General features: G+C 36.3%; 1 protein-coding gene across 11 annotated transcripts in view; it reads left to right on the plus strand.

Moving 5' to 3' along the window:
- BNC2 (basonuclin zinc finger protein 2) overlaps positions 1-27,738 on the plus strand; it is a 382,991-nt gene that overhangs the window by 105,245 nt on the left and 250,008 nt on the right. The window contains exon 1 of one of the 11 annotated variants that reach the window (XM_066988920.1): positions 1-26,611. This exon is cut by the window's left edge and continues 700 nt beyond it. The exons of the other annotated variants lie outside the window; for them this stretch is intronic. Coding sequence (XP_066845021.1) covers positions 26,609-26,611 — 3 coding nt within the window. The 5' untranslated portion in view covers positions 1-26,608. The remainder of the gene's footprint in view (positions 26,612-27,738) is intronic. 11 annotated transcript variants of the gene reach the window in all.

The following is a 27,738-nucleotide window of genomic DNA, read 5'->3' on the forward strand; positions in this document are numbered from 1 at the left end:
AAAATTGTTTTCATGATTAAAAATAACATGATGTTATTAAATGTACATAACTTGCAAGCAAAGTTTGGCATGGTTTGAAAGAACTGTTTAATGAAACTTTTCCAGCTACACATAGTAATGCTAGAGACATTTCTTTTTTAAAGTTCTAAGTATAATGCTGGCTTTCTACATGTTTTTTTAGAAGCAAACAAACCTCGAGCCCCATCAATTTTCCTTGGAGTTGTAATTTAATCTCAGGCAGGTTTTTAGTACAAAGATTGGAGCATGGCAAGAAGAATGATTTAGAACAAAACAAAACCATGCGATCACTCCCTCCTCTTACCTCTCAACTCACGCTGCACAGCTATTTGCATACTATAGGAATGAATAACTTTTTTCAGAATAAAAGGAACCTACTTCATCTTGACAAGGAAGTGTGCGTGTCTTAGAAAATTTAGGATTTATTGTAAAGGTGCGGGATATTAATAGCAAGTATGATAGCATTTATTTTTGGATTCTTTTCTTAAGAGAATGGGAGTGCAAGAAAACGGCATCTCCACATTCCAGAGCAAATTTAGATTTTGCTGGAGTGATAGGAGAAGAGGAATAGTCTCCTAAATTACCTGTCAGAAGTTTATGACATGGCCACTTGACTGCATTGTTTTGCCAATGCATTTTTTTTCAATATAAAAGTGTGTGGTTCACTTGGAAGGGGTCATCACATTCTGTATACAGAAGAATGTCTGATAACCTCAAAGGGCATAAATCTTAACTTTTAAAAAGGAGTGCTTCTTTGGGTCACTTTGATCAGTGACAGGTCGAGAATGAGCAGAAACCCTTGGCTTCTCTTCCATGCTCGTCTGGTAAAGTCCAGGGCACCCACTGCCCATACTAGTTCTGGCAAGGAGTTGTTAACAGCAGAAAAGAAGGCCTGGGCTGGATTGATTTTAAAAAAAAAAAAAAAAAAAAAAAATGCAGGCTTTTATGATTTTCTGCTTTCATAAATGTTTTGTGTGTTTGTCAGAACAAGAAATGTCATTTTTCTTCTTCCAGTTACCTTAAGGGCTGTAATGTTCTAAAATAGTTTTAAAGTCATTTCAGAAATGTGACCATAGGAGAAATGGCTGTAACCCACAGTGACACAAAATGCCAGAGCCATGTACATTTTTGTTAAGAAAGAAGTATGTTTAATCCATTTCAGATAAAAAGGTAATAGCCTTTCCAGAAGTGTTTGGTTTTTTTTCAGTGTGAGAGTGAAAAAGCAGTATATCAGAATTATAAATGGATCTGTGCATCATTATATAGTAATTTAGGATTCACTCAATGATGTAACAAAATTAACAACATAATTTCATTGTGTAACTGTATCTTATTAAAGAACAACTGTCTGACATTCTCTTACAGTTGCTTTATTTAACTTCATGCAAATATTATTAGTAGTGACATTTCTCTATTGTACATTAGATTCTCTCATTAGCATGATGTGTTAGTTATCACCAGAGAAATCACTTCTAGATAGGTGAGGGGGAAACCAAGAAAACTAAAAATTAAATCAATGATGTATATTAATATAGACGCATCTGTTCATGAGAGATATGGTACAGCAAATTCAACTTTTCTTCTTTGCATAAATGCATGCTTATTCCAATGAAATCTAAATAATATTTACAATAAGTGGAGTATACATTAATGTTGCTGGAAATATTAAATTGTATACAATGTGCACTGCCTGTTTTGAGCTATGCTTGCATTCTACAATCTGATAGTTCCTAACATTGATGTAGACATAGGCACATAAACTGTTTATTGAACCACTATTTAAAAATAGGAGCATAGTGTAATGTCTAACGGATTGAAGGTGAAAGCTTTTTAAATGTTCCTGGGTTGATGGTTATAAAGGTTGTATGCAATTTTACCATTTATTAAGTAATTAACTGCTTTACTGTAGCATATAACTATTATTTTAATATAGGTGGACATGCAAAAAGAGATCAAACAAAACACACAGCAGGCTGTAATTCCATACATTGATTTATTGTGAACATTTTGGGAGGAAGTTTAACACTGATAAAATGCATTTTGTCGTTTATGGTAGTTAACAACCACAATTGTCGGTAGTCATCAACTAACATAACCTGCTTATTTTATATATGTATATATATGTATATATATATATTTCATCACACCATTTTAAAGATAAGCCGATCCCAGTATTTTTTGTTGTTGTTGTTGTTCATAACCACATGTGTAAGTTCATGTGCTAGTATGAATTAGAAGCTTTATCAGGTTACATGGTCTTATTTCAGGTAGCTGCTTTAAGTTTGATGGGTATTTGGCAAAGCATTGTTTAGTAGTGTAATGGTTCATTTCCTGTTAGCAAATTAATAGTATTTGCATCATGAATTTTTTGTACTGTTTCTGATGCACCTCAGAATAAAGGCATTAGAAAATATTGTACATGACAAAAGCCGAGGATGTTTTGCATGGTATATAGCACTAGATACAGGAACATGCAGTGACAGATACATGGCTGTATGTATGATACATGGTTAAAAGAAAAAAGACCTCTCAATTGCTTCTCGTACTGTGTTCAGTGTTTGCAGGAGAACTAAGACACAGAAAATATTTCCCATTTCTGTCTCTATACATTAATCTTGCACGTATTACATAGTGTTTGAACATATTTGTTCCATTGTATATTTTAGTTGATGATGTGCTAAGAACACTGTCAGATCTTTGCCTAACTTTCAGACATACGTGCACAAAACTAAAATCTGCATGAAACATTGAAGCTTATATTGAAGCACATGCTCAAATATATTGTGCAATAAGCACCAGTGCTTAGCATTTTTAAAAGTATAGTTTTTCTACTTTTTTTTTTAATTTGTATTTTAGTAGTTACTTATTCATGTATAGTTTTATGGGGATTTGATTAATGTAGTGACAGAACAGATTTGGTATATAACAGCAGCAGAGTCTCCTGCTCTTATGTCAGGGTTAAGAGCCAAGGCAAATCTTCCCTAACTAATTAGATGCTGAGTAAGGCATCTTAGTGAAGTTGGGGCAAAAGTGAATGGGTCACAGCTGAGGCAAGATTGCAAGGACTGTAGTGATAGTGAAAGCATTCACATTTGCCAGGTCATTGTGACACTGCGCTGATTGCAAAGGAACACTCTGTTCACTGATACAGAACTGCCGTACATAAAGTACAATCAGAAACAAAAGCTTTAAAGAGCTTTTACTTTTTACTAGAAATGCTCAAAATATATGCTGTGTATAGCTTTCTTTACTCAGTTATTTTTCTGAAACAATAGTGCTTGTGCTTGTGTAAAAAGATTTGCCTTTTAGACTAATGGTTCTTTGCAGTTTAGAAGAATTTCCAAACTTGGGGCTCCTAGTATACCCAGGAGGTTATGAATCACACTGCCTCAAGAAATAGAAGGCTGAAATAGAGAAGAGGGAGAAAGGGAGAATTGCATCGTTGCTGTCTCTTAATCTTTTAGTTCAGAAAGAGAATCACTAATGCAGCTCTTTACTATAATTCATAGAATATAATCACAAAATTTCAGCATCTAGATTAACTATACTTAAGGGTTTCATTTTTTGCCCAGGCAGTCTGTAGAAAGGTGCAATCTTAAAAAGCAGTTTTATTAAATGAATGTCGGTTTGCTTATGTACAGTTTTTAAATGATGCAAAATGCATTCTTTAGCTACACATCAGCCTGTCTAACAAAAGTCCAAAATAAGAGACTATGTCAGACTGGACAAGCATCTGTTGCTTTGTTTCCGCTCACCCTACTCATTATAGTAATGCCCTAATGCCTCCTTTCGCTTACTGAAACATTTGACAACTGTTTTCTCAATGATTTTCCTTCACTGACAAAGAAAACAGTGCCAGTTGTATGGCAGTGTCACACAACATTTTGTCTTAGAGAGGCCATCTCTTTCGGGGGGAGGGTTGGGGAGCATCTCGGAATTGCTTTGATCAGTATGAACTTGCCAGCAATGTACCATTGATGCCATTCTGACTCTCTTGGGAAGCCACTGCATCCCCATCCTCTACCGATGATGCGTATCTGTGCACTTGTGCAAAGGAAAGACAAGAGTGTCATCTGCCACTTACAGAGCACTGGAGTTCAGAAGAGAAAATGGCATGATTATGAGCCTGCTATTCCTTCCCGTGCACAACACAGAAGTCAGCAAGCTTTCTTAGGAAGTGAATGATAAGTGATGCTGTAGAAAGCTTTATGGAAAGTGAGAAAATTTGTACTGGGGTCATTGTTAAAGCTGAAATGTACTGTCATTGGCAGGTAAACTTACTGTGATATTTGAGGTGATGTTTATTTGGAAACGGACAACACCACAAATATCTCAGTAGAAATCAGTGCTGCAGTCTATCTGTGAATTTTGGAATATGTCCCTTATAGAAGAATTTGAGTGATGTGGTACATGTTGAAAAGAGCTTTAATCGCTCTTCTCTTTCTCAATAATTTTTGAACAACTCAGGGAACAGTGAGACGCAACTGATGAACGCTTTTTGTTCATTTGTGGTTGTTCTTTTTAAACTTTATTTAACCAGAGTTCCAGAGAAGGAAATAGGCTCCCTGGCTCTCTGCATATATATTTGCTCCATGCACTCCATGGTGTATCTCCTAAAGATCTGTAACTATAAAATGGAATACTTCTGGCTTTGAACAGTTTGAATGAAAATGTCATACAATGTAGTTCTTTTCAGATGAACAATTCAACATTTGGAGTGTGCCAGTGAGAGGAAAATAGAATATAAAGGATCATATCCTCACAGTGATCCGAGCATATATTTTCCGTTCATGTCATTGGAGGTCCTGTCATGCATCAAGGACAGCATATAGTTTAGATACAGAATTACAGATAGCAGCACATTAGCCTTCAGAGTGAGCTGTAACTAGGAGCTCAATTCTGTAAGCCTTGTGTATGCAAGTAACTTTTACGAAGCTAAATGTACAGGTATTTTGCAAGACAAGATACTGCAGTTGTAAGGAACGCTGCTCATGTGTATTTTAATCTTTTCTATTATTTAGACTCTAAGGAGATGAACATTATTAAAACAAAATGAAGCTTGGCATTGTGCATTCTTAAAGAAATGTGAACCTGGATTCTTGTTGTATCGCAATCTGGAAATTCAACCCGGTTCTGTGTTAAAGTCTCTGGTCAAGTCTCAGCTTTTAGGCATTACGGGCCTGTGTATGGTTTCATGTACAAGTTACTGGAAGCTTAATTTTTCATGGGTAACCCTGGAAGCCAGGCAAAATAATGGTTCTTTGTAGTTTACCTCTGAAGATTTTAATTTTTCTTTTGCGCTAGAACTCTCAAAATGAAAGTTGGAATCACCATGAAATTAAATTGGAGGAGAAATATTTACAAGAGTCCTTGCTAACTGGAATTGCTAACATCTCAATAGGGAAAGTGGCAACACAATAGGATAATACTATTATTTTAATATTTTAATCAATAAAGCAGCATTTTGAAAAGAATTATTCTCATTTACATAGGACACTTTGGAAAGCCAAGTTTATACCTGCTTTGTTTTCTCATTTAAAAAAAATAAAAATCAAAAACCAAACAAACCCAAGATGTTATTGTCAGATCTTTTTATGCAGATTGATTTCCTTTTAGCATATTCATTGTTCTTTGCCTGCACAGAGTACAAGACCTTGTGTACTGTACTGCAGTTTTATTGCTGCTTTCAGAGGGATGTCTTGTGAGATGTTACGGCTCCTGCGGAAGTACAACAGCAAAATGTCATTTTATGATAGATCATTATTGATATCCTTTATTTATTTATGCCTTTCCTCATTTTTCTTTCCCCACTGTTTTTCTTGCTCTGTATATATATCTGAACCTGTTTGAAAAGAAAAACTCTTCTTGGTAGCAATTGAATAATTAAAGCAATCTTAATGATAAGGGACTATAAGAAGAGATGAGGGGCAGAGAAGAGAAGCATCCCTTCCAAGGGTGGCTGAATGTAGGTGCTGACATGCAAAGAGTTCAGTGCTTTGTATTTCAGTGTGCCTGTATGCAAGAGCATGATAAGAATGTGTGATGCCCTGGCTTATCACATGGAAGGTGCTGAAAAGCATCTCAATTTGATCTCTGCGTTGTACAATTCCTTTAAAAAGGCATTGCCAAAATTTAAAAACCAGTTCTCAGTATATTTGCATTCCTCTATCTCAAATATGAGTTTGTATTTATCCAACAAAATAATAAAAATCACAAAAAATGGGGAAATTAAATTCCTAAAATGATTAATTTTTTTTATTATTTTTATTTTTTTCTTTCACGGACTTAGTAGACAAAAAATAACCAGCTTGGACATCAGTGGGTTGTTTTAAAACACTTAAACCTCCAAAGCTGCGTCATTGTATCTGGACGTAGTTCTTAATTAAGAGTGTGCCAAGTACATTTTTACTTGTAATAATTCTCTAAAACTTAAATTTTATGGCAATCTGTGAAATGGATTTTGTAGGAAAACAGTCTTCTAAAAAGTGGTACTGACTGCATTTCTGAGTAGTGGATACTGGGGTTTTCACATTTCCTATCATAACTTTTGGTGGCCATTTGTTCCCTGGACAGTTTACTTTTTCAAAGACATGAATTTGATAAGAACGTTTGAAATAGATGTCTTGGGGAGGAGGGAGGTACAAACTAATGAAGAGTATGCAAGCAAAAAAAATAATTACTTCCAGCTGGCTTTTTATAATAAAACTACTATTAAAATGAGGTCAATTAGCAAGACTTTAATTATATATTTTCTTACATTTCTAAATAAATATCATATTCTCTAGAAAAATAACACTTAAATGAGTTAAGTATGATGGCCACTGCTCTAGCCAGGGAAAAATATAAAGAAGTACCAACTCATCTACCCTGCCTTAATGCCCCACAGCAGTTGACATTGCTGGAATGCCTCCTGCAGCTGGTGGCATATGACTGTCATTTGCAGGCAGGATATACGGAGAGTTTACACAATGGGGGCATTCATGAAAGTGTTCCTCATCTGGGACTCCTGCAAGCTCTCATTTTATTGACCCTGTCAGAATTTAACTGGTAGGCTGTCAAATTATGTGTTGCTTTATCTAATATTAGTTTTTCTTTTAAATTAGAATGCACGGAAGAAGGGGTTGTGGAAATCAGGTATGAAAAGCAAAAACTTCTGGCTTATGGTTTCTAAACCAAGAAAAAACATAGTAGCTGTGTAAGAACTTGATCATTTGTGCTACAATTGTAAAGATTCTATTTTTTTTGTTTGTTTGTTCAAGATTAAATATTGTGATTTATGTGCAGATACTTTTCATTTTTTAAAAAATATTATTATTTTTAGCATTCAAAGCCTTAAACAAAAATCCATTTTCTAAATTATAATATTCCTTAAGTGTAACTCGAACATCAGTATACAAACAGTTTTATAAAACAGCTCAGTCTTTAACTGCTGGTGTCCTTAAAGATATGATGAAAAGTGCTGTCTGTACAGGTTTTCCCCCCCCCAAAAAAAATTTATTAAGCTTTGCTGTGTCTTTATACCGAATGCCATAAAGAAATATCTGATATTCAATGGTTTTTACAATGTGCAAACAATGAAATAATCTGAGAGTTGATTGATGATTATAAATATGTTCTTTATACCACAGATTGGCTGCTTATTAATTCAATGGTGTTGAGGCATGACCTCTCCAAAGCCATAATTAGCATTTAAAAAAGTGTATGCACAGCTTCATTGATATCTGGAAGAGAACTGGTTACAGCAGCAGACAGCACACCAAAATATTGGCTTAATGCAGATGGAACATACTGTAAGAAAAGTACCTTATGCAGTGAGTTACTCATTTTAATAGATCCTCCTATCCACCAGTCCATTGTTAATACAATCCTAAAGTTCAGTTCAGAGAGGGGAGAGAGGGGGAATAGGAAAAAATGATCAGATTGTTTAAGGAAAATAAATTTTAATTTGGAGGCTACCAATCACTTTATTTCTACTAGAAACAAACTCCCTAAACTCTCATATTATACATGTTTTTGTTCATGTATAAGAAAAAAAGGTATAGCATCTGTCTGTCCATCTGACATAAGATCTCATTCCTATACATTGTGCATAGTACGTTTTTCATCATTATTCTGCTTTTAAAAAATTGTTGGGTAGAATAGTCATAGCTAAATAGCAAACATTGCCTTATCTTAACAAATGTATACAGATGACTGTGTTTATCTTGTGCCATGTATAATTTCCAGTTTCTTCCCCCTCTGGTTCCCTCTTTCCTTTCTCCTCAGAGTATAAAATAAATCATTTTAAACATGAAAGGCAAAATAATCAAAATAGAATATTATTGCACTATTTTGCAAGACCTCCTGAAATATTGCTCCGAAATCTTCTGAGATGTTGGTTTTTCTCTGCAGAGATAAATAAGAAAGTCAACTGAAGCATTTTAATTCACTTGGAATTGTGTACTTTCTTTTACCTTTTGAAGTGGAAGTGTGAAGATGATGTAGTCTTTTAAATATTTAAAAAATAAAATTGGTTGAATGAGCTCTAATATTGTTAGTATTTAGCAAATCAAAGATAAGATATTTACAAGAATGTGATAAATGTAGAACATCTCTCATGAAATGTCAATTTTCATCGAATGAAAAATGCCACTTCTCCAACTTCGGCATAGCACACGTTGTAAAGTGGCATTTTTTGTTTTGTTTCCTGAAAAACTGAGTACAAACTGTAGATACGTGTTGGTATATTTTCATGTTAATGAGGCTAGTTTCATTACTGGCTTTTCAGTCTGATTGTCTAAGGAGATAAGTAAAATCTGGGTTTTAGAGCATGCTCAAGAACATGAAAATAAAAACAGTAAAAATGATTAATTAAATTCATATATAATCAAACTTACCTGGCAATTTATTTAAGAGAATTTTGATCTATTTTTTTCCATTGTGAAAGCCTATTAGAGGTAGTCAGCCTGTTGGTATAAAACCAAGCTATCTCAAACTCTTCCACTGATACAAAAGATTTATATGGAAAAACAATACTTTCAACACTAGCAATTTTTAATTTTAAGTGCCTAGCCCAATTCTCACTGAAATGAATAAAAGTGCATACTATAATCACAAAATTGATCTGAGCTTTTCCTACAGTCTTTCTTCAGGAAGAGGTAATTCATGTTTTGCTTGTTCTGTGTGATAGAGCAGACCAAAAAATACATATTAAGTGAAAAAATAATTATGGAAGCAAGATTTTAGGAAGGGCTTAGAGCACTAGAGCATTGTGCTTTAGTATCAAATAATGAAATATTTGTAGAACTATAACTTCTAAAATCTAAGTTCTTAAGAATTCTAATTAAATATTTAAGAGAAACTGTGTTGTATGTTAGCTATTTAAAAACAAAACAAAACAAAAGAAGCAAATATATATATATATATATGAAGTAAACAATCCTCCAACACTACCGCAATAACAACACTACTCAGATAAATCAGTCCTGGGCTTTTTTTTGACTTTGAAATGTAATTTTATTCTTGCACAAAAATGTGTTTTTCATTACTCTACATCTTCATTAATGAAATCTTTCAGAAGGCAAAGGAAGTAAGTGGTTTAGCTCTGTAGAGAGTCCAATGATCTTAAAAAGTAAAGCAACATCACAAATCCCTGAAACAAAGGTAAACCCATTTTAAACATCTTTAGTTAGTATTTATGCATCTTTTGCATGAAAGTTGCTTAGACATGAAATTTTGTCTTTCTGTAATTCCTATTTTGCTTATCGATAATGCTGGAAAGCAAAAAGTTGGGTGTGAAAATGTTTATGCAATTCAGTGCATATGCAGTTCTGTAATTACAAAGTTGACATTTGGTTTTCTCCAAATAGACCAATATAAATTGTGTTTTCTGTAACTTATCAATTTGCAGTTTTAAAGGCCTTTTTAATAATGCTGAGATGAAATAAAACTTTTCTAATATGTAAAGTACATGAAGGATAGAATTATGTTAAATGCATAAAGGAAAGTCATAGGCATGAGACTGATTTTAAATGTGTGTGTGTGTTTGTTGCTGTTGCTTTTTGTTTTAAATTACTGAGCCTTTCCCTTCCATGCCACATCCCCATCCCTTGCAAAATTCAGAAGTGGTCAGGTGTGGGGTTTTGATTCTATCCACTAACTTGCATATGCATGTTTATACACCCACAAACTGTAAAAAGAAAACTGAGTAAATGTGGCTTCAGGGGAAAGGAAGGAGTGGTGGGCACAGATACCAGCTGGAGCTTGATGCATGTGTTCTCTTCTGTGGCACCATTTTGTTGTTGATGTGGGAATGTAGCTAAACAGTGGCTACAGATGCTTCACTAAATAAGGATCCACATAAATTCCAGCTGTGAACTTGTGATTCATCCTTCCTTGCACAAAAGATATGTTTCAATATGTCCCATTATGTTCCATATTTGATTTTTATCACACACTGTGTGCCAGTCTAAATCTCGTCTACATGCTTTTTATGTGTCCTGTAAACCTTTCTCATCCTCGTTTGAATTAGGCTCGTAATGTATCCCAGCCTCCATGCAAAAAAAAAATCCACATTAAAATAATACAGCATCCTTGTAAATAATTTTTTAATGAATCAAGTACATGAATAATGTATCTATGTAACCACCCTAACATACAGTCTGGACATATATACAGAAAATCATATTAGTCCATTTGAAAAGTATTTCTCTTCATTCTAACTCCACTGTCCTTAAAATGATCTGAGTTCTAAATATTTTCATCTTAAAAATACTTGTATCTTACTTTACCCAGTGTAAATGGATTTTTGTGATTTTTATCTGCAATCTTTTCAGGTATCGTGTACATAGCTTCTGTCTATATTTTTAAGAATGCAATTCAATGATTAAAGGATAAATACTCTCATTTTGAATTATGAATACCCTCCATTGTTAAACCACTTATGCTTTCTGAGACTCATTGGAAACAACTGTAAAACCATCACTGGTTTCATGGTACCAAATAAAATATATTCATTAATTTTTATTTTTATTTTTATTTTTAATATTGCTGTTATCCACTGCATTCTCTAGATTCAGGATAATTTTCTTCTGCTGCTGTAAGTGTAGATATGGAAATTGGCATCTAGAAACAGATATCCCTTGCCCCTAGAGCATACAAAACCCAGTAAATTAAAATATTAAAAAGAAACAAACAAACAACAACAACAAAAAAGAAACAAGGGTTTAAAAAATGCTAGCTGAATTGCACTGTATGCTTTTGAGTTGGCTTATTATAATGCAGTTATGAGACATAGTCCCTGCCTCCTAATTGGGGTGAAATATGGCTGCTGGTCATCTCTGTTAGAAGCACAGTGCTGCTAAAGCTTTGCTGTAAGTTTTATGTGTGACGGATGTCACTGACTGTCATAAGACTATTCAGAACACGAGGCAGAAGTGAGCATTGCGTTAAGACAGCTGTAGTCTTAAAATTATTTGTCCTAGTGAAAGTAAAACCTCAGAGGTTGCTATAATTATTGAAGTAATGATTAAAGTACTAAATTTGGTCGTTGGCTTTTGCAAGTTAATGATGCTAATGCTTCTGTTCTGGCACAAATTTAATATGGCAGATCAGGAGCAGGATGAATGCTTTCAGTCCTCAAAAGTTGAAGTTGCTGTGCAGATGATGTAGCAGATGACTGAAGAGAAGTGCTACAGTACAGTTTTTGAACCAAGGTTTATCAAAACAAATATTGATATCTGCTACAAAGAAGCATCACTTAGCTGTGTGCAGAATTAGACTTCAGTGTTTTTGCCTACTGTGTTGGGACTTGGGCGGAAATCTAGTAAAAATAAGTCTGTTAATAATTGAAATTCTCCAGGCAAGTCAGATATCAACATTATACGAACATTTTTCAACAGATCAGGTTGTTAATTAGTTTGTATTTTAAACTGAAGGTCATCGTGTTATAGATTTCTGTGGGAACAAAAAGAGAGAGCATCTAGTTAAAATGATGGGTAAATGTGGACTATTCTCAGCAATGCCTGAGGTACCATTGAGTTGAACCACTGGCTGCTGTCAAATTCCAATCAAAATGCAGATAAGTTTAGAATAAACATAATAAGGTGTTGGTGTGTTTCCAGAACTGTAAAAAAAGACTTTAACTGGAGAAGAGACTGGAGATTAACAGTTTGTTTTACAGCTAAGTTAGGTATTTCAAATTAAGTGACTGGTGCTGCTTGTAACGAAGCATCTGTAAAGTGTGTCAGTGTGACGTTGGTATTCTGTGTTCAAGAAGTTCAATGTCAACACAGCTGTGACTTACCACTTTTAGCAACCTCTCAACTGAGAATTAGATAAAATACCTTTAATTTGGGCATGGGGCTGGGGGAGAGTACTGGGATGGGAGTATAATTTCAAATGCTATTAATTTTCACAAAATAACATTTGTGTGCTTTGTCTTGCCAGATAGTCTACAATGCTTTTCCTCATTTCACGTGCCAGGCTGTTTTTATATTATCATTTCCTTCTCTGCAGTGTTTATCTTTTCTGAAAATGGTGAAATGTAAGCTATTACAGACTGGGTGGGTGGCACACATTTGCACAGTAACTTTTAAAACACAGAGCAAGCATTTTATTTGGGTTTTGAAAACCACTGAGAGAACTTAATGCAGCTGCTCTCATGGCATCAAAGTGAAACATGTAAAAATCTCACTTTCTATTCTAAATAACCTTAGGGCTGTTGAGTCAGATATTTCCGGGTTGACGTGTTTTGCACAGGAGTGACAGTGGCATTGAGTATATATAGTAAATCTTAATGTTCTACTGAATCTCTTCAGTCTTTTACGAGCTTCAAAAGGTACTCATCCTTAACAAAATGTCAAGTTAAAACATGTCACTTTGCCATAGTTGAAATTACTTACTTGTTTTTAATCAAAAAGCAACTCTTAATGGGCTGTTTTACTGTAGGCAGTCAGGAAAGGAGCTTTCCAGTTTAGCAGCAAGTAGTTCTTCTGATCCATTATTTGCTGTCAATTCAACTTTTCATCCGGCAATGTAAAAAGGGTTGCATGACTGAGGGTGCTGTATCAGGATGATGGTGCTGCCTATCCTATGCTAGCTAGAATTTATATTTTTAAGAAAAGTTAAGCAATTTTTAATGCATGTCTTTCAATTCCATTAGGCATTAGTCTTGTGTTTCCTAGGAACTTTACTATATTGGTAATCTCTGACAACAGAAGAGGTAATCTTGCTAATAGTAAAGGTAATTTATGGTACTCTGCTCTTTGATTTTAGTTTTCTCAAACAGAGGATGACTTTAAGATGAGAAGTGCTGTATATTCAGTATAATCCTTGAATCCTATGCTGTGAAGTAGAAGGCTTTCTTAACTCGAGGCACTCAGAAGCTTGAGTTATACAAGCGTAGTGAATTCAATTCATATTCTTTTTAATACTAAAATGGCTCTTCAGTCTCTAGGTCTTATGTCAGTTAATAATCCTCCTTTTAAATATGCTGTACATATTGTAGATGGAGCTTGACAGACTAGTCAGTGTCTCAAAGGTCACCACAATACTATTAGCTAGGTAACTGTGTTCTTGGTTTCTGTTACACTACCTGTTAATTAAAAAAAAAAAAAAAAGTGGACTTTGTTTTAGACGAAAACCTTAGTTGTGCCTCTCTGCATCAACAAGTGCTTCAAATTCGGAGTCATGTCTTGTCAGTGAAGTTCTCTAGAGCATTCTGCCGATTCAGGTATGATGGATGGTCTCATTCAGGTTGTTTTTGTGGTGTTTTTTTTTGTTTGTTTTTTTGTTGGGTTTTTTTTTGTGTGAAAAAGTAACGGTGAGGATGACTTATTTTAATTTTGTTCGTAATTGCCTTTTGGAGCTTTTATTATGTTTTGAGGGCTTATTTCAACACCTAAGTAATAGGAACATTTAAAGTCTTCTAGAAATTCTTGTAACTTCAAAGCTGCATGTGTTCCCTCTCTGTAGCATGGAAACACTTAAATAACTAAGGTATGTTTTAAAAGCAAATAGGAAAATCAAGTCTTTAAACTCTGTTGTTATTGTTTTATTGAAATATTTACAACCACAGCTCCAAAAACCTGCACACCTCTGTCATAGCTGAAAAAACATCCAGAGAAAAATCTCCATTTTTGAGGGGGTAATGTGTACTTCTCATTGTAGTTTACAGCAAAAATGTTCTCATTCTTTTTTTCTTCTCGTAACTAACGGTCTTCATTTGTTTGTTATATTATTGAAGTAATGTAACTTTACAAGGCCAGGTTCAGATCTGGAGACATGACTTGCAAATGGTAAAGCTGCTTGTTTTTTATCTAAGACAAGGACTGTTCCTGAGGCAAGTTCAACTATGCTGTTAATATAACTTACATTTTTTTTGCCTAAATTGATTGTGCAATGCTAGACTTTTTAGAAGTTCATTCAGAATTCATGTTGGACATGTTGCTTTTTCTGTTACATACAGGAATTTTAATGAAACCATAGGGTTCTTTAGAGCTGGAGATTAGTTTGTAGTCATCCATGCATTTTCAATCATAAATGAAATGTTCAGGTAGGTATATACTTCACTTTTTGTAGGTATTTTAATTTAATTATTGTCAACGTTTTGCTTCTTAAGAATATGTTCTTCGTAATTCATTATCCAAAGATATCAGCTGAAACTCCAGTTATTTACATTGCTTTCATTTGCTTTTATATTTATTTTAGCAAAACAATTTGTGTGCTCCCATCGTTCAGCAAACACTTGAGCTCCTTATGGGATTTCCATTGGTGTTCAAATAGTTAAAACATTATTAGACTTTAAAATTATATTGTAAAGTGAGCAGTATCACTCTGGATGAAATAAATTTCCCATATTCTAAAAATAAAATTATTGCAATGGTTGTCATCTCCAAACATTATACACAAATGTTCTTTTGTATTACATGATCTTTGTCACAGAGAAGCATGCTGTAGAAGTGATTTTTTCTTTATGTGAGATAGACACAAAAAAAAAAAAATGCAAGTTCATCTAGCTAGATACTCTCTAAATATTTTTGAACTACTTTTGCAGTGTAGAAAATTTCCATTTTAATTGTATTGCTACAGGTTAATGCAGGAATCGGAGAGATGCTAGAAGTTAATTCATATCCAGCCAAACTCAGCTAATTTCTTACATCTTTATACTGCTACATTTCCTTCTCCCCTTCTCCCTTCCCCATTACTTTTAAATCTCCAGATTCCAGATATATCAAGAAAACATTTAAGATTTCATATTTCAAATATATTCAGTCTTCACAGAACTATTTGAACTGGCATTTCTTGGTGTCCTTGTCCCTACCCCCCCGCCACACAGCTGTCACTAAAACAGGAAAAGGACTGGGGGAGGGAAGGAGGGAGCCCTGCTAAAATCGTGTCACGTAGCACTAATTCATCTGCTCTCATTAGAGTGAGCGAGGGACAGCAGTGATGGCCAAGAGCTGCACTCCACACATGACACACGAACAGTTTGGGGAATAGAAAATTGCTTTCTCAGGAAGCCCAGCCAATTAAGGACTTGACCATATTGAATGTCAAGTGTTAATTTAGGTTTTTCTTCATTTTCCCAGTAGTAATGCGGGTCCTGTGATGAGCAAATACATGTCAAGTAAAAGTTGATTGCATGAAGGACCTGGGTATTATATGTCACTGACAAGTCACAAATGTACTCTAGTCTTTTAACCCCTTAGGTGAGTCCGGAAAGGGGGGGAGGGGAGTAACAGAGGGGAATTAAATGTGCTATAATGATAAGAATAGATAGCTTATATTAAGGAGAAGTCTGGATGGGACAGACAGGAGTAGAAATTTGTGCAAGAGGCTAGCACACAGACTTTCTGCAATCAGTGCACATATGTGGTACCTTTCTGTGTTATAATTAATAAACAGACCTAAAGGCCCCCTTAGGATTCTTTAGGGTTTCAACCAAGCCTATGAAGTGTGCATGTTATGTCCTACATAAGGTTTCATGAGAAGAGAAGGAAAAGAAGTGCATTGTGCCAGAAATATAAAATATTCCTTAAGGTGTGACCTGTTTTGAAAGAAAATAATTTTGCATTCTTTATGAAAAAGAAAATATACATATTTCTGAGGTCTTTGTTAAAAAAAAAAAATCAAAAAGAAAATACCAAGACCCCATGTGAAAGCAAGAAATTATAAAACATTTTACTGTCAAAAACAGATTTACTTTCCATCTTGTGTGTTTCTCCAGATTAATTTCACACCCATCAGAACCCCCCCAAAAGGCCACCTACCCTCATCTTATGTTGTACTTGCCTGTACTAGAGAAGCAGAGAATGGCAAAAGCACTAGTACTGAAGTCTAAGTGCAGTAGCATTTACTTTTACTAGAAGTGAATATTTACGTATCATCTATAGCATCTAATTTCCATTCATCAGCATATTATTTACATATGAATGTTCTGAAAATAAGAGAGTGTCTGTTTCTATTGCATTTGTATAATTGACCAAAAAAATTTCCTACTACAATGTAGGCGTTGCTGTGTAGTACAAATACAATGAAATAGAAGTGGCAATTATGCAAGCACCTAGAAAGTTGTCCACACCTTTCTAATTTCATGTAAAACAGTAAAAGCCACTTAAGCTTTTCAGGATTATTATTTTTTTTTTAATTATTTGTTGTCCCTAAATTTTGGGTTCTTTGTTAATATCTAACCTATAGATAGATAACTTTGTTTGAAGCTGGTCAGTAAGCACTCCATTCCTGTCACAAATATTACTGAGCTGATCCTAGTTAGGATAGCTTTTCCCTATTGCTTCTTTGCATTTTGCTCCTCTGCATTATGATGAAGATATGTAGGTAGCAAGATATGCTCCCCCTGTGTGTGCCGTATGTGTTCAACAGACATACAACAGTATTCATTCTCATGGGGTGGTAACTTGACACTTAAAATGAACACAAAGTTAATGAGTAAGGGTTAAATTGTGAAAAAAAAAAAAAAAGACATATTTCCCAGGCAAAAGCAATTTACGTTTTGATTAGTGCTTTCTGGACTGATATTATTTTTTTCTATGCATATAAGTGTTGTCTATGTTATTAAAAGGAACAAGTTTTATGTAAAGAAACGGTTTCAAGAATCTGACCTTAAGACCACCAGTGATACTTTTCTCACTCCAGTTCTACTTCAGGTTTGTGTGGAAACACCCCATACATACAAGCCATAACAAAATAAACCCAATTTACTTCTCCCCCCAACTTCCTCTCCTTTTTATTTTGGAAAGCAGTGTCTGTAGATCTCAGCTGGCATTTAGAATGGCGTTTTAATCGTAGCAGCTTCTCTTCTGCAAGGTGTGCAGAGGGATTTTGCTAAGTTTCCTTAAACTAAATTCTGATGATGGCCTCTCAGGTTGCTGATTCAAGATTTTACTCCTCTGTGGTGTCACTTTTGACGGATGGTACCTAATGCAATCAGCCACTACTAAGGCAAGGCCTTCCTTTGACCAAAGGGTCCAAAGGAAAAAAAAAAAAAAGAGAAAGAAAAAAAAATTCCCACCACCCCACAACCCTCCACCCAACAACCAAATAGGGCAGGCTGTTTCTGAATTGCTATTTCCCAGTGCTTTAGCAGAAGATGCCTCCCTTTGCGCATGTTTTTGATAAATTTAAGAAGTCAAATCACTGACACAGATGGATAATCCAAGTGTATAGGGTGAAGAGTTATAAATTAACACATTATTCCCTCTTAATGTGAAATACTTGAGAATGCATTTTCTCAGTCCCCTGACATCTACCCAGTGAGGGCTCGCATTGTACTTTTCAAGTGGCATTGATTTGTTAAAGCGCTGAATTAGCATCTCAGGCCAGCTGCCTGTTCCACTGTTGTGTTGTTGGGTTCATTCTCTCTCTCCCTGCCTTGCTTCCTGCTGCCTTGGCCGCACACAAGGCTTCAGCCTGCTTACCCCAGCTTTTCCCCTCTGTTATTTTAGCTAACCAGGTAATACACTCACCAAATGTGCCTTGCCGAGCCCAGTAAATTAACATATTTCTCACTGCATAAAGCTTGTAATATGCACGTATGCGTATGCATGTGCTTGTGTGCATAATATTTTTGGTCGGACTGGGGAAGAAATAAGCAGGGGGTGGAGGGGATAATGTGGTGGGCTGCCAGGATGAATGGCTGTGTTTACCAACCTCATTCTCTAGTGAAGTTACACATTGTTCTTTTATTTAATTTGTGTTGTGATGAGGTCTTCCATACAGCTGCTGAGTCGAAGAGGAAGAGGGGAGAAATATAAGGAGTGTATGTCAAGTCAGAAAAGCAATTGAAATGCAGTATTAAACAGTGTATCATAGATCTGAATTTCAGAGTCTCCAGTACTCGGTCTAGTTGTTCATTAATGAATCTCTGTATAGATTTGAGGACAGTTTGTGCTTACATGTCTGCATTGAAATATGCTATTTATAACTGTGCTTTTTAAAATCATTTGTAATTAGCTGTTTTTAAGACTTTCCTCTTCCAGCCCCATCTTTCCTCTCTCAGTCTATCTCTACTCCTGCTATCTTAGTATTCATTTTAATGTTTTCAGTGCAACTTCATATTTCTCATGGTGGCACCTGACAGATTTGTAGCTATGCCCTTATTGACTAAATTACGCTCATAATACGTGCATGGCAGTAATGAAGATTATGTACATGAAATTAATATTACATTTCATTTAAAATGGCTAATAAAATAGTCATATTTTTATCTGTGGTTCCTTGGCATAGGTTAACCAGGTTTCTAGAGTTTGCAAAAGGTTCTACAGTGCAAATCAATGTTGACTAGTGGAATGACATTCTTTTATATTACACATTCATTATTCCTGCACTATTTTGAATATCTTTTTCTTTCCATTGTTTGCTGTGAGAGTTTAAGGTAATTTCTTTCATGTGCTAGGCTTCTGACAATGGAAATTTCAGCAATAATCAACAGAAATTTTCCTTTTTGTCTTCATAACATGACAAATTCTGTTGTTTGGGATACAATCCTCCTGGAAAACCTTTTCTTCTTGCAGGTGAATAAATTTTTTCTAGTTATCAGAAACACAATGCGATAAAGGTATGAAATCTCAGATGAACTGAATAAGATCCATGCTGGTTAAAGATTTTGTTTATAGATACTAGCATAATCTTCAGACAATATTCAGTACTAGTTATGGGCCCTGTTTTGAAGATCTTATTTGCCTTTAACCCAATGAGACACTTTGACTGCGTAAAAGTATGGATTAGATTCCTTGCCTATTTACATTTTATCTTTGCAAAGGTTATGCACCTAATAAGCTTTCAAAGCGTAATAGAACTAAAGTATTTGCTATTTTCAAAATTTGTATCAGTTTTCAAATATAAAGTAAAAAAATGTTCTCTGCCTTGAGGTGCTTACATTCTAAACCTAAACTCAACAGACCAAGATTAAGATAATGTCCTGGCTGAGTAATCAGACCTGACTCCATAGAGATATTTTTTTGGCAGATGATAGTTTTAGAATTAGTATGCCTTTATGGAATTGAGGGGATGAAGCAATTTTTGTCATTTAACAGGCATGTCAGAGGCTAATTGAAACCACCAATGAGATAAAGAGTAGAAACTAAAAGCAGCAGGTCATGTTGTTACAATAACACACTACCTTGTTCAGAGAACATTGCTAGCATTGCCATTGTAACTTTGTGCAGCATGCAGAGGACAAACCAAGTGTGCCCTGCTGTGTTAATATTACATAAACATGAGACGCCATGCTGAAGTGCATCTGATATGCACTGTATGCAGATGGATATGTTTCTATTATTTTAGGCAAAGAGGGGCTCTGAACCATTGGAGACTGGTTTAATCATGCAAGTGATACACTTGGCTTAGGGGACCAGCAGAAATAAATGCCGCATAAATGCCCTCAGAGCACCTAGTGTCATAATTTGTGGTGGTTTTGGCAGAACCTTCTAAACCCTGTTTGAGCAAAAGGGGAAATAAGAGCAAGGATCTGCAGAGGGGCTAGTGTAAGACATAACTACATACACACAAAACTACTCACAATGCTAAGAAGGATAGATCTCTCCTTCCGTGCCTAAAATTCAGTTCAAATCTGGAACACCAATTCTTTGGTATCAGGAATGTCTAATGATTAAGATAGCATGGATTTTATCAAAGCTGCTAAAAGTATCCATGCCATGTTGCTGTAGAAAGAAGTAAGACAGCATTTTTAGCAGCCACAGATTTTAAGCAGAATTATTCATGAGGATGTGAAGCAGTGTCCAGTTTGTGCTCTCATGTCTTTACTAGGGTTGTTGCATGCACTGGCTGAATTGAAACCTTCATTGATGATGTACTTAAATCTTCTGTTGTCATACAGAAATCAACACAGTTTTGTCTCTAGAGACTTCACAATTTAATAGGAATATAATAAGGTGCCAAGAAAATGTGGAAAGCAGAATATCAACACAGCTAATCAGACAAGAAATATGGTCAGAAAAGATATTTCATATTATAAAACAATGCAGCTTTTAGTAAAGAACTTTATTTTAGTCCTTTTATTATTTTTTTTATCAGAGACACATGAGAAGTTGAACTTATTTAGAGTGATCCAGAGAGATACATTTGACTGGAAGTCTGTTTATATGTATTCAACTCAAAGAAGTTGTAAGTACATTTGTGGGTGTAAAATACATCATTAATTTCTTCTGCCCAATTTTCAAATTATTTGAAAGCCCTTTAAGAAACAAAAATATATATATATATGTTACATAAATCCTATGGAAAAGGACTTTATTTTTGCAGAAGCTGGCACCCAAATAGAGAATAAAGTTACTACCATGGGTAATAGGGCAAAGCAGAAACTGCATTGCTAAATGCCACTCCTGTTTCTAACCACAGGGACTGAATTGTCTCTATAGAGAATTTAATATGAGGTATTGCTAGTGTTCCATGATTAAATTCTTCTGTTATTTCATATTTTTGTGCACCGTTGTTTGCCCAAGATGCCAGGAGCACTGTGAGTTCCCAGTAAGAGGAACAATTTGTAGACATTAGTTCATAACTATGGTTGCTCAATAAGAAATAAAAAGCATGAATGACAGGTTACACCACAGTTCCTTTGTCAAAGCATTCTCTACATTTTAGTCCACTCTGCCAACCTCATTTTAGTAATAATGATTCTTCCTCTGCTCACTGCAATGACTATCAATAATGTCAGGTCATGATGCAGTTGTACAGCCCTTCATGACTTGAAGTAGATGTAAGCCTGCCTATTTTATGATTATCCTATATTGACCAAGCTTTGAGTGAGAATTTTCTAGACCTTGCTTTAGTTCCATGATGGGACAACAAAGGAAAGGGGTGCTGGTGGCCAGGCTGTACAGCGTTTTTCATATTGTAATAAAAAGACTCTTCTAATAAAGAGTCTTGAATATGTCTAATTCCCTGAATGAACTGTATGGATCTCTGTTTGTGAGCCAAAAGATAGCTGATGTAAACAGCAAAGTTCATATAGCGGACTTTCTTTCTGTACATAATTTCCTTATCCAGTGCAGGCAGCCATTTGCTACCATGTCAAATAAAGGAGAGTTTCTCCTAGAATGATGATTTTTTATGAAGGTGCACATGTTTCTACTAGTTCTGTTTGGGAAGAAGGCTGTATTCAACCCCTTGGGAAAGTTTCCATGCAGATGGTGGTATGGGAGCCCCAAGAGCTAGCCCCTGGCAACTTAGCAAACAGCTCATTCCAGCTCTTCTGAGGAGGAGGAACAGAAGGACTGCACTAGCTTGATACCTCAGCATCCAATCCCCATGAACTCAGTGGAGGACTGTCATTTCAGATGCTTCTCCAGAGATATGGGAACCTGAACAAGCAGCCAGAAAACTTTTAACTGAAGATGTGAATTCACTAACTTGCTGCCTTCTCAGGACTCTGCAGCTGTCTCCTCTGGCACAAGCCCTTGCATTGATTCCAAATTCTAAATAGGAAAAGATCCGTATTGCTTTGGAGGAGGAGTCATACAAGCATCCAGATGTTAATTCTCTTGTAACTTCCACCAGGCTTTTGTTGGTGTTAAATGTCCATCTTCCATCACACCTCAAAGGTACTCCCCCCCAGTTTTTAATAGTCCATTCATTGTCTTTCTTCAGACCACTACCTTACACTCTCTGGCTTTGTGTCAAACACTGAGTAGTCCACGTATTCTCTCTCTCTCTCTCTCAAAAATGGTTGACTGAGTTGTTTTTTGTTTGTTTGTTTGTTTTTTGCTTTTCCTTCTGTGTAGCTGTTTCCCAACATGTTCTACACAGGCAAAATTCTGATTGACAGGGTTGATTTTCTAATGTTCCACTATCTTCTTTCTATCTTGTCAGTAGAGTAAAGGTTAATGGTGCACAGAAATTTCTAGACATTTAGAACCTGTTTGCTACCTTCATCCATTCTGCTGTCCAAGGATTGACTGATTATCCTAAAGAAAATGTAGCTTATAACATGCAAGGCCACTGTTCCTGACCCAGGCTTAAAGAATGCAACAGAATTTCAGAGTGTTTTCTTTCTCATTGGAAATGTTCAGGGCTGAGGATTATTTGGAACGTTTTGAACCAAGCCCTCTGTGATACATTTAGGAAGTGGTAAGGTGCCTGGTATGCTGGGGAACTGTGTACACAATGGAAACCATTGATGGTTTTTCTACAGAGATGAGCTTCAGTAGGGATCTTTCATCTTTCCCAGATGGACACTTTGTCAGCTGTCAAGAATAGGTAGAGCAGTGAACAAGGAAGGATATTACTTTTCTTCCTATTCTGTATAATGTTAATTTTAACTCCTTGAGAATTCTGAGGACCTGAGAAAGAAAATGGATATTGTACCTTATTTAGTATCTTTTCCAAACATTAATTTTTCCCTTTGCAACCTGGTGGCCTCTGGGCACCTCCTTATGTGGAGTCACACTTCTTCAGGGTGTCTAGGAGGTCACAGCGAAATAGACCACTCTCAAGATAGAAATGTCCACTAATTCTGATGTTATTTTTTTTTTATCAAAGTCAGTCCATGAAAATTGTCCATCTGAAAGAAAGGCAAGAAAATATGACTGGACCTCCAATGGGTACCAACACTGATAGACGTTCTCAGCTATACCTTAGAGAGCCATTAGCTTGTGTTATGTACATATTTCCTGTTTTTGTTGAGTGATGATGGTGCTGCTAGTACCAAACAAAAGTCTTAGCTTCAGTAGACCCAGACCATTGTTGCAACTTTAGTCAGAATTGAGATGTGTTTTACAATGTGCAGCCCCAAAAGACCTCTCAATCCCTTTTCAGCATAGCAGTAACCCCTACATCTGTACTCTATACTTAAGTAAATTTTACCCCAAATCAGAGTTGTTTAAAGTTGTTTAAAGCAGAGTTAAGTAGAAAGTACTATTTCTTCCTTATCAGAAGGAACGAATGAGAAGAAACGCTGTTGTACGAAAGGAAGTAATTATAAGCACAGATAGGTAATGTTGAGCACTTGAAAGCCTGGACCACATAGATATATTTGAGGTTGCAGGCAAAGACTCCTAAACTCTACAGTCACTTATATAAATACTGAATACATCCATGCATATTCTGGGTAGAATTAAAAGTAGGTCTTTTGAAAAGATGCCCATATTTTTACGAGTTGTGGATTTACGTTAGTGAGATACTGAAAATTTCCTGAAATGCCTGAGTATACCTTTATAAGAACAACTGTGGTGTTCTAGCAACAAGGTCATATTTTTCAGAACAGAAAACAGTTTCCGAGAACTTTGAGTTCTGAGTAAGTATATTATCATCCACAGACTAAATTTAAAGTATTGTTTGCCTTCAGCAACAGAACAGCTTTGATTGCATATATGATTATTTAACTTTCCTCTTTCCTCTAAACGCAGTTCTTCATGCTGAACATTTACAGCACTGTGCTGCATATTAATGGTAAACATAGAGCAAACTTGACACTGTATAGACAAATGTATTGAAAAATATTTCATATTTGTAAGGAAACACTTCATTCCTTATCGCCCAACACAACTACTAATTGTAATTTAAATGAAAAGTGAAGATTTTTTGCTATAGCCAGAAGGAAATTCTGTGGATACTAGAACATCATTTGCAAAAGTGCAGCTACCCCCCAAAACTTATTTGCATCTTCACATCATGCCATAAACTAATCTGTAACAGGGTGGAGATTATAAAAAGTCTGTTCTGTGGGCAGCCTAGCTCATATTTGTCCAACATTGGATTTCATTCTCTGAAGTATGTGATACTAACCACTGTTCGCTGTGGCTGCTTTGGCATTTGTAAAATCTCTGTTGTTCTAGAAAACAGAGAATCAAGCTTGAATTTCCTGAAAACATATGCACTAGTCAGACAAAGTTGGAGTCCAAGGAACCACTGCTTTCTTTTGCATTCCGGAAACATGATTCTCTATGGAAAAATCACACAAAAATTATTTTCAATGCCAATGACCCAAGGCATTCTTCGTCAACAGACCTGATAATCTGTTGTGCATTTTAAAATACAGCACTTGGATGTTGTTTTATATTGATGGAATAGCTTTCTAACCTGTGCTTATTTCTCCTGACCTCTGGGTAATTACATGAGGAGATATGGTTCCAGATGTTAAGACGTAAAAACAAGATGCTATCTAACCAAGCATATCTCCTGGGCTTTCACATTTGGTAACCTCTTTCTTCTCCTCCTCCTCTCCTGTTTGCACCCTACTTTTAATGCTCATATGGTAATGTCACATTCACTTTCTAAACTCCTTGGGAAGAGGGACCTATCCTCTTGGGTCTTTCTGTAAAGCAGCTGTGGAACCACAATGGCATGTCGATAATAATGATAACGCGATAATCAGTCACAAGGGAGTGCTAGTCAACTCTCATGAGTTACAATCAATGTTGTGTTCTGCAGAACTAGGAATGCTTTCATCTCCCAATTTGGTTTACACACATCTGTAATGACCTGCATAAGGGACATAACAAGGACACCAGGAATATTGGTGTCAGTTCCATTTTTAATGCAAGTGCCAAAATAGTTAATAGTTAAGTTTCTAGTTTTTTGAAAATGTTTTCTTACCTGCTTGCTCAGCGCACTCTGTCCACTTAAACTGAAGGTAATTCAGCAGCAGAAGAATTAAAGCGAGTAATGAAGATGGGCAAAGAACACTGCAACTCTTCTCTATGAAGTTGGCCACGCTGCCTGCTATTCGGAACAAAACAAAGTAGGTAAAATCTGTGCTGGTAGCTTCAAAAATCAAAATATCAGCTAAACACTTCTTGTATATGGTTCTGTTGCACTATACTTCCTATTTGTATTTGCACCAATCTTATCATTAAAAAAGTTAATGACACAAAAGGGTTAACAGAGGTCAAATGAGACACTTAATGTTTTCCATTTCCCATCAGCATTCTCTATAAATCATCAAGGAAATACTTCTCCATTTTTCGCCTTTTCTTTAATTACAGAAAAATATAAAATGCCACTAGAATATTGAAGTGTTGGTAGCTGTGGTAACTAGTCCCCTAAGCAAAGTGTTCTGTCAGTAATCATAACCTAATTGCCACAGCCGAATTGAAAGGGTTCTTTTTTGGTGTTGTTGTTTATTTGTTTGTTTTGCTTTTTTATATTGATGGTGGCAGGTGACATAAGTGGCGGAAAGGCCTTTGAGTTTAAACAGAGAACATTCGATGATAACAATAGTATATATTAAAAAAAAAAAAAAAGATGGAAGTTTTTTCAAAAAAAAAAAAAGAAAAAGAAATGAAAAAAAACAGCACAAAAAACACCCTCTGGCAGATGATCAAGTGCCTGTTGAGACAGAGCAGCAAGTCAGTGAAATGCGGGAGTTGCCTGCTCAGTGTTGTGACTCTGCAGAAGTCCTGAAGTGACACACGCCTCACACGCCTGTCACAACGCCGAAACAGGCCAGGGGTCACGGCTAAGAGCAGGGTGTTGCTGGATAAGGTTGAGGAAGCAGAGGTGGCCCCTCTGTGCTCTGTGTGTGGTTCTGTGTACTCCTTTCCCGTCAGAGCTGGCCCAGCACAGCCAAAAAAGCGGTTCCTTGGCAGGGCTTAATGGCAGGATGATGTAGTCTGTTGTGACTAGTGCATTCCTTTCAGGTTAAACTAGGGAAATGGCATTGTGTTAAAATTCCAAGTCGCATGAATGTTTTATTGCCACAAGTGCATTCAGGCCTCGAGGGGAGCGTGTGTGGTGGGGCGAGGGGGGGGGAGGGTGGCCCAGCGACTCGGGAACTATCAGAGGAGCACTTCCCTTGGAAAATTTTACCCAGCAGCATAAAGCTGACGGGCTGCGATAGCCACTTAGATGGGTTTCGCTTTTCCTAAGCTGCGGCTGTTTAAAATCTTGCTGTCCAGACAATTAGCAGCTGAAGAAAATATGACAAGACACACGCAAAGAGGTCGGGAGATAGAGGGGAAGGAATGCACCAGGAGGGAGCTGGGCGGCCTGCTTGTGTAAACTGCCAGGCCTCTCCCCCGGCCCCCTCCCTCCCACTGCCCGCTCCCGGCACGGCGGGGTTTTTTTCCTGTCTGCTGAAGGCCAGGAGTGATCTGTTAACTGTACACCACTGACTGGGAGGCCAAAGCAGCTCATGGTACTGTATGTTACCACCACTACTCCCTCATTCCTCTTTACATTTTTTAAACATCTCTTTGTATTAACGGCTTGACGTGACTCAGAAGGATTTGATTTTAGACTGCCAAAGGACAAAGTAGTGGAACATGGCAATGCCGCGCGTTCGTGAGGTTTTATTTTATTTTTTAAGGGAATTAAATGCACCCATCCAATGTGCATTAGTTGTAAGGAGTTATTTCTAGCCAAATCTTTTTTTTTTTTTTTTTTTTTTTTTGACAGAGCGAGGGTATGGGGTTTGCAGTGACAGCCTTCTAGATATAGTCCTTGGAAAAACTTTGCTTGGATTCATCTTGGAATTTTTCAGTTTCTGTGTGTTTTCATGTGGTCTCAGGCTATTTAAGTAATGTGCCATACATCATTTTAAAGTGAATTTTATAAATTATTGCAAAATCCTCAGTTCAGAGCTCCTTGCCAATTTTGTACCAAAATTATGTGCGTGTACGTGTTGCTGGTGATTAGTGCAAAAACAATCTGTGGGGGTCTAATTGGGACTTCAGTGACCGTGTGGGTAGTCCAGATCTCTAAAACTCAGACTTTACAGGAAGGTAGGCACCTGTGCTTGGAGAGGCTTGTCACGGAATCCATGTGCTGTTTGCACGCGCATCCACACGGATCATCTCTCTTCACCTCACACGTGTGCACTTGTGCAGTCATCACAGTCAAAGCAGCAGCAGGGGTGTAAGACTGACCCAGTCTCTTGGGGGACAGCCTGCTCAGGATCTTTATGTGTTATATCCTTATGCAAACGTCCAGGTCCCGGGTGCAAGTATGGTGCTGTATGCGTATAAGCACAGATATTTGTGTTTACAGAAGACATGGCATGAAGGAACGATGTGACAGGTTTTTGGTTTTGCAAGTGAGAAGTGATCACACAGATCACAGAGAAGATTTAGTGTCTTATAAACAGTCTTTTGCAATAACCGTGTCACTTCAAAGGTTGTGCGTAAACTTCAGTTTAGTGTTGCTCATGTTGTTAGCATTCTTAGAGCCAGATGGTTTGTTTTTCTGCAAGGGTTCGTCTGGCCCTATATTGTGTGTTTGATTTCTGAAAGTTGAGGTGTCAGTGACATCAAGAATTATATTCAG

The sequence above is a fragment of the Anser cygnoides genome, chromosome Z (genome assembly GCF_040182565.1).
Source record: "Anser cygnoides isolate HZ-2024a breed goose chromosome Z, Taihu_goose_T2T_genome, whole genome shotgun sequence".
Lineage (NCBI taxonomy): Eukaryota > Metazoa > Chordata > Aves > Anseriformes > Anatidae > Anser > Anser cygnoides.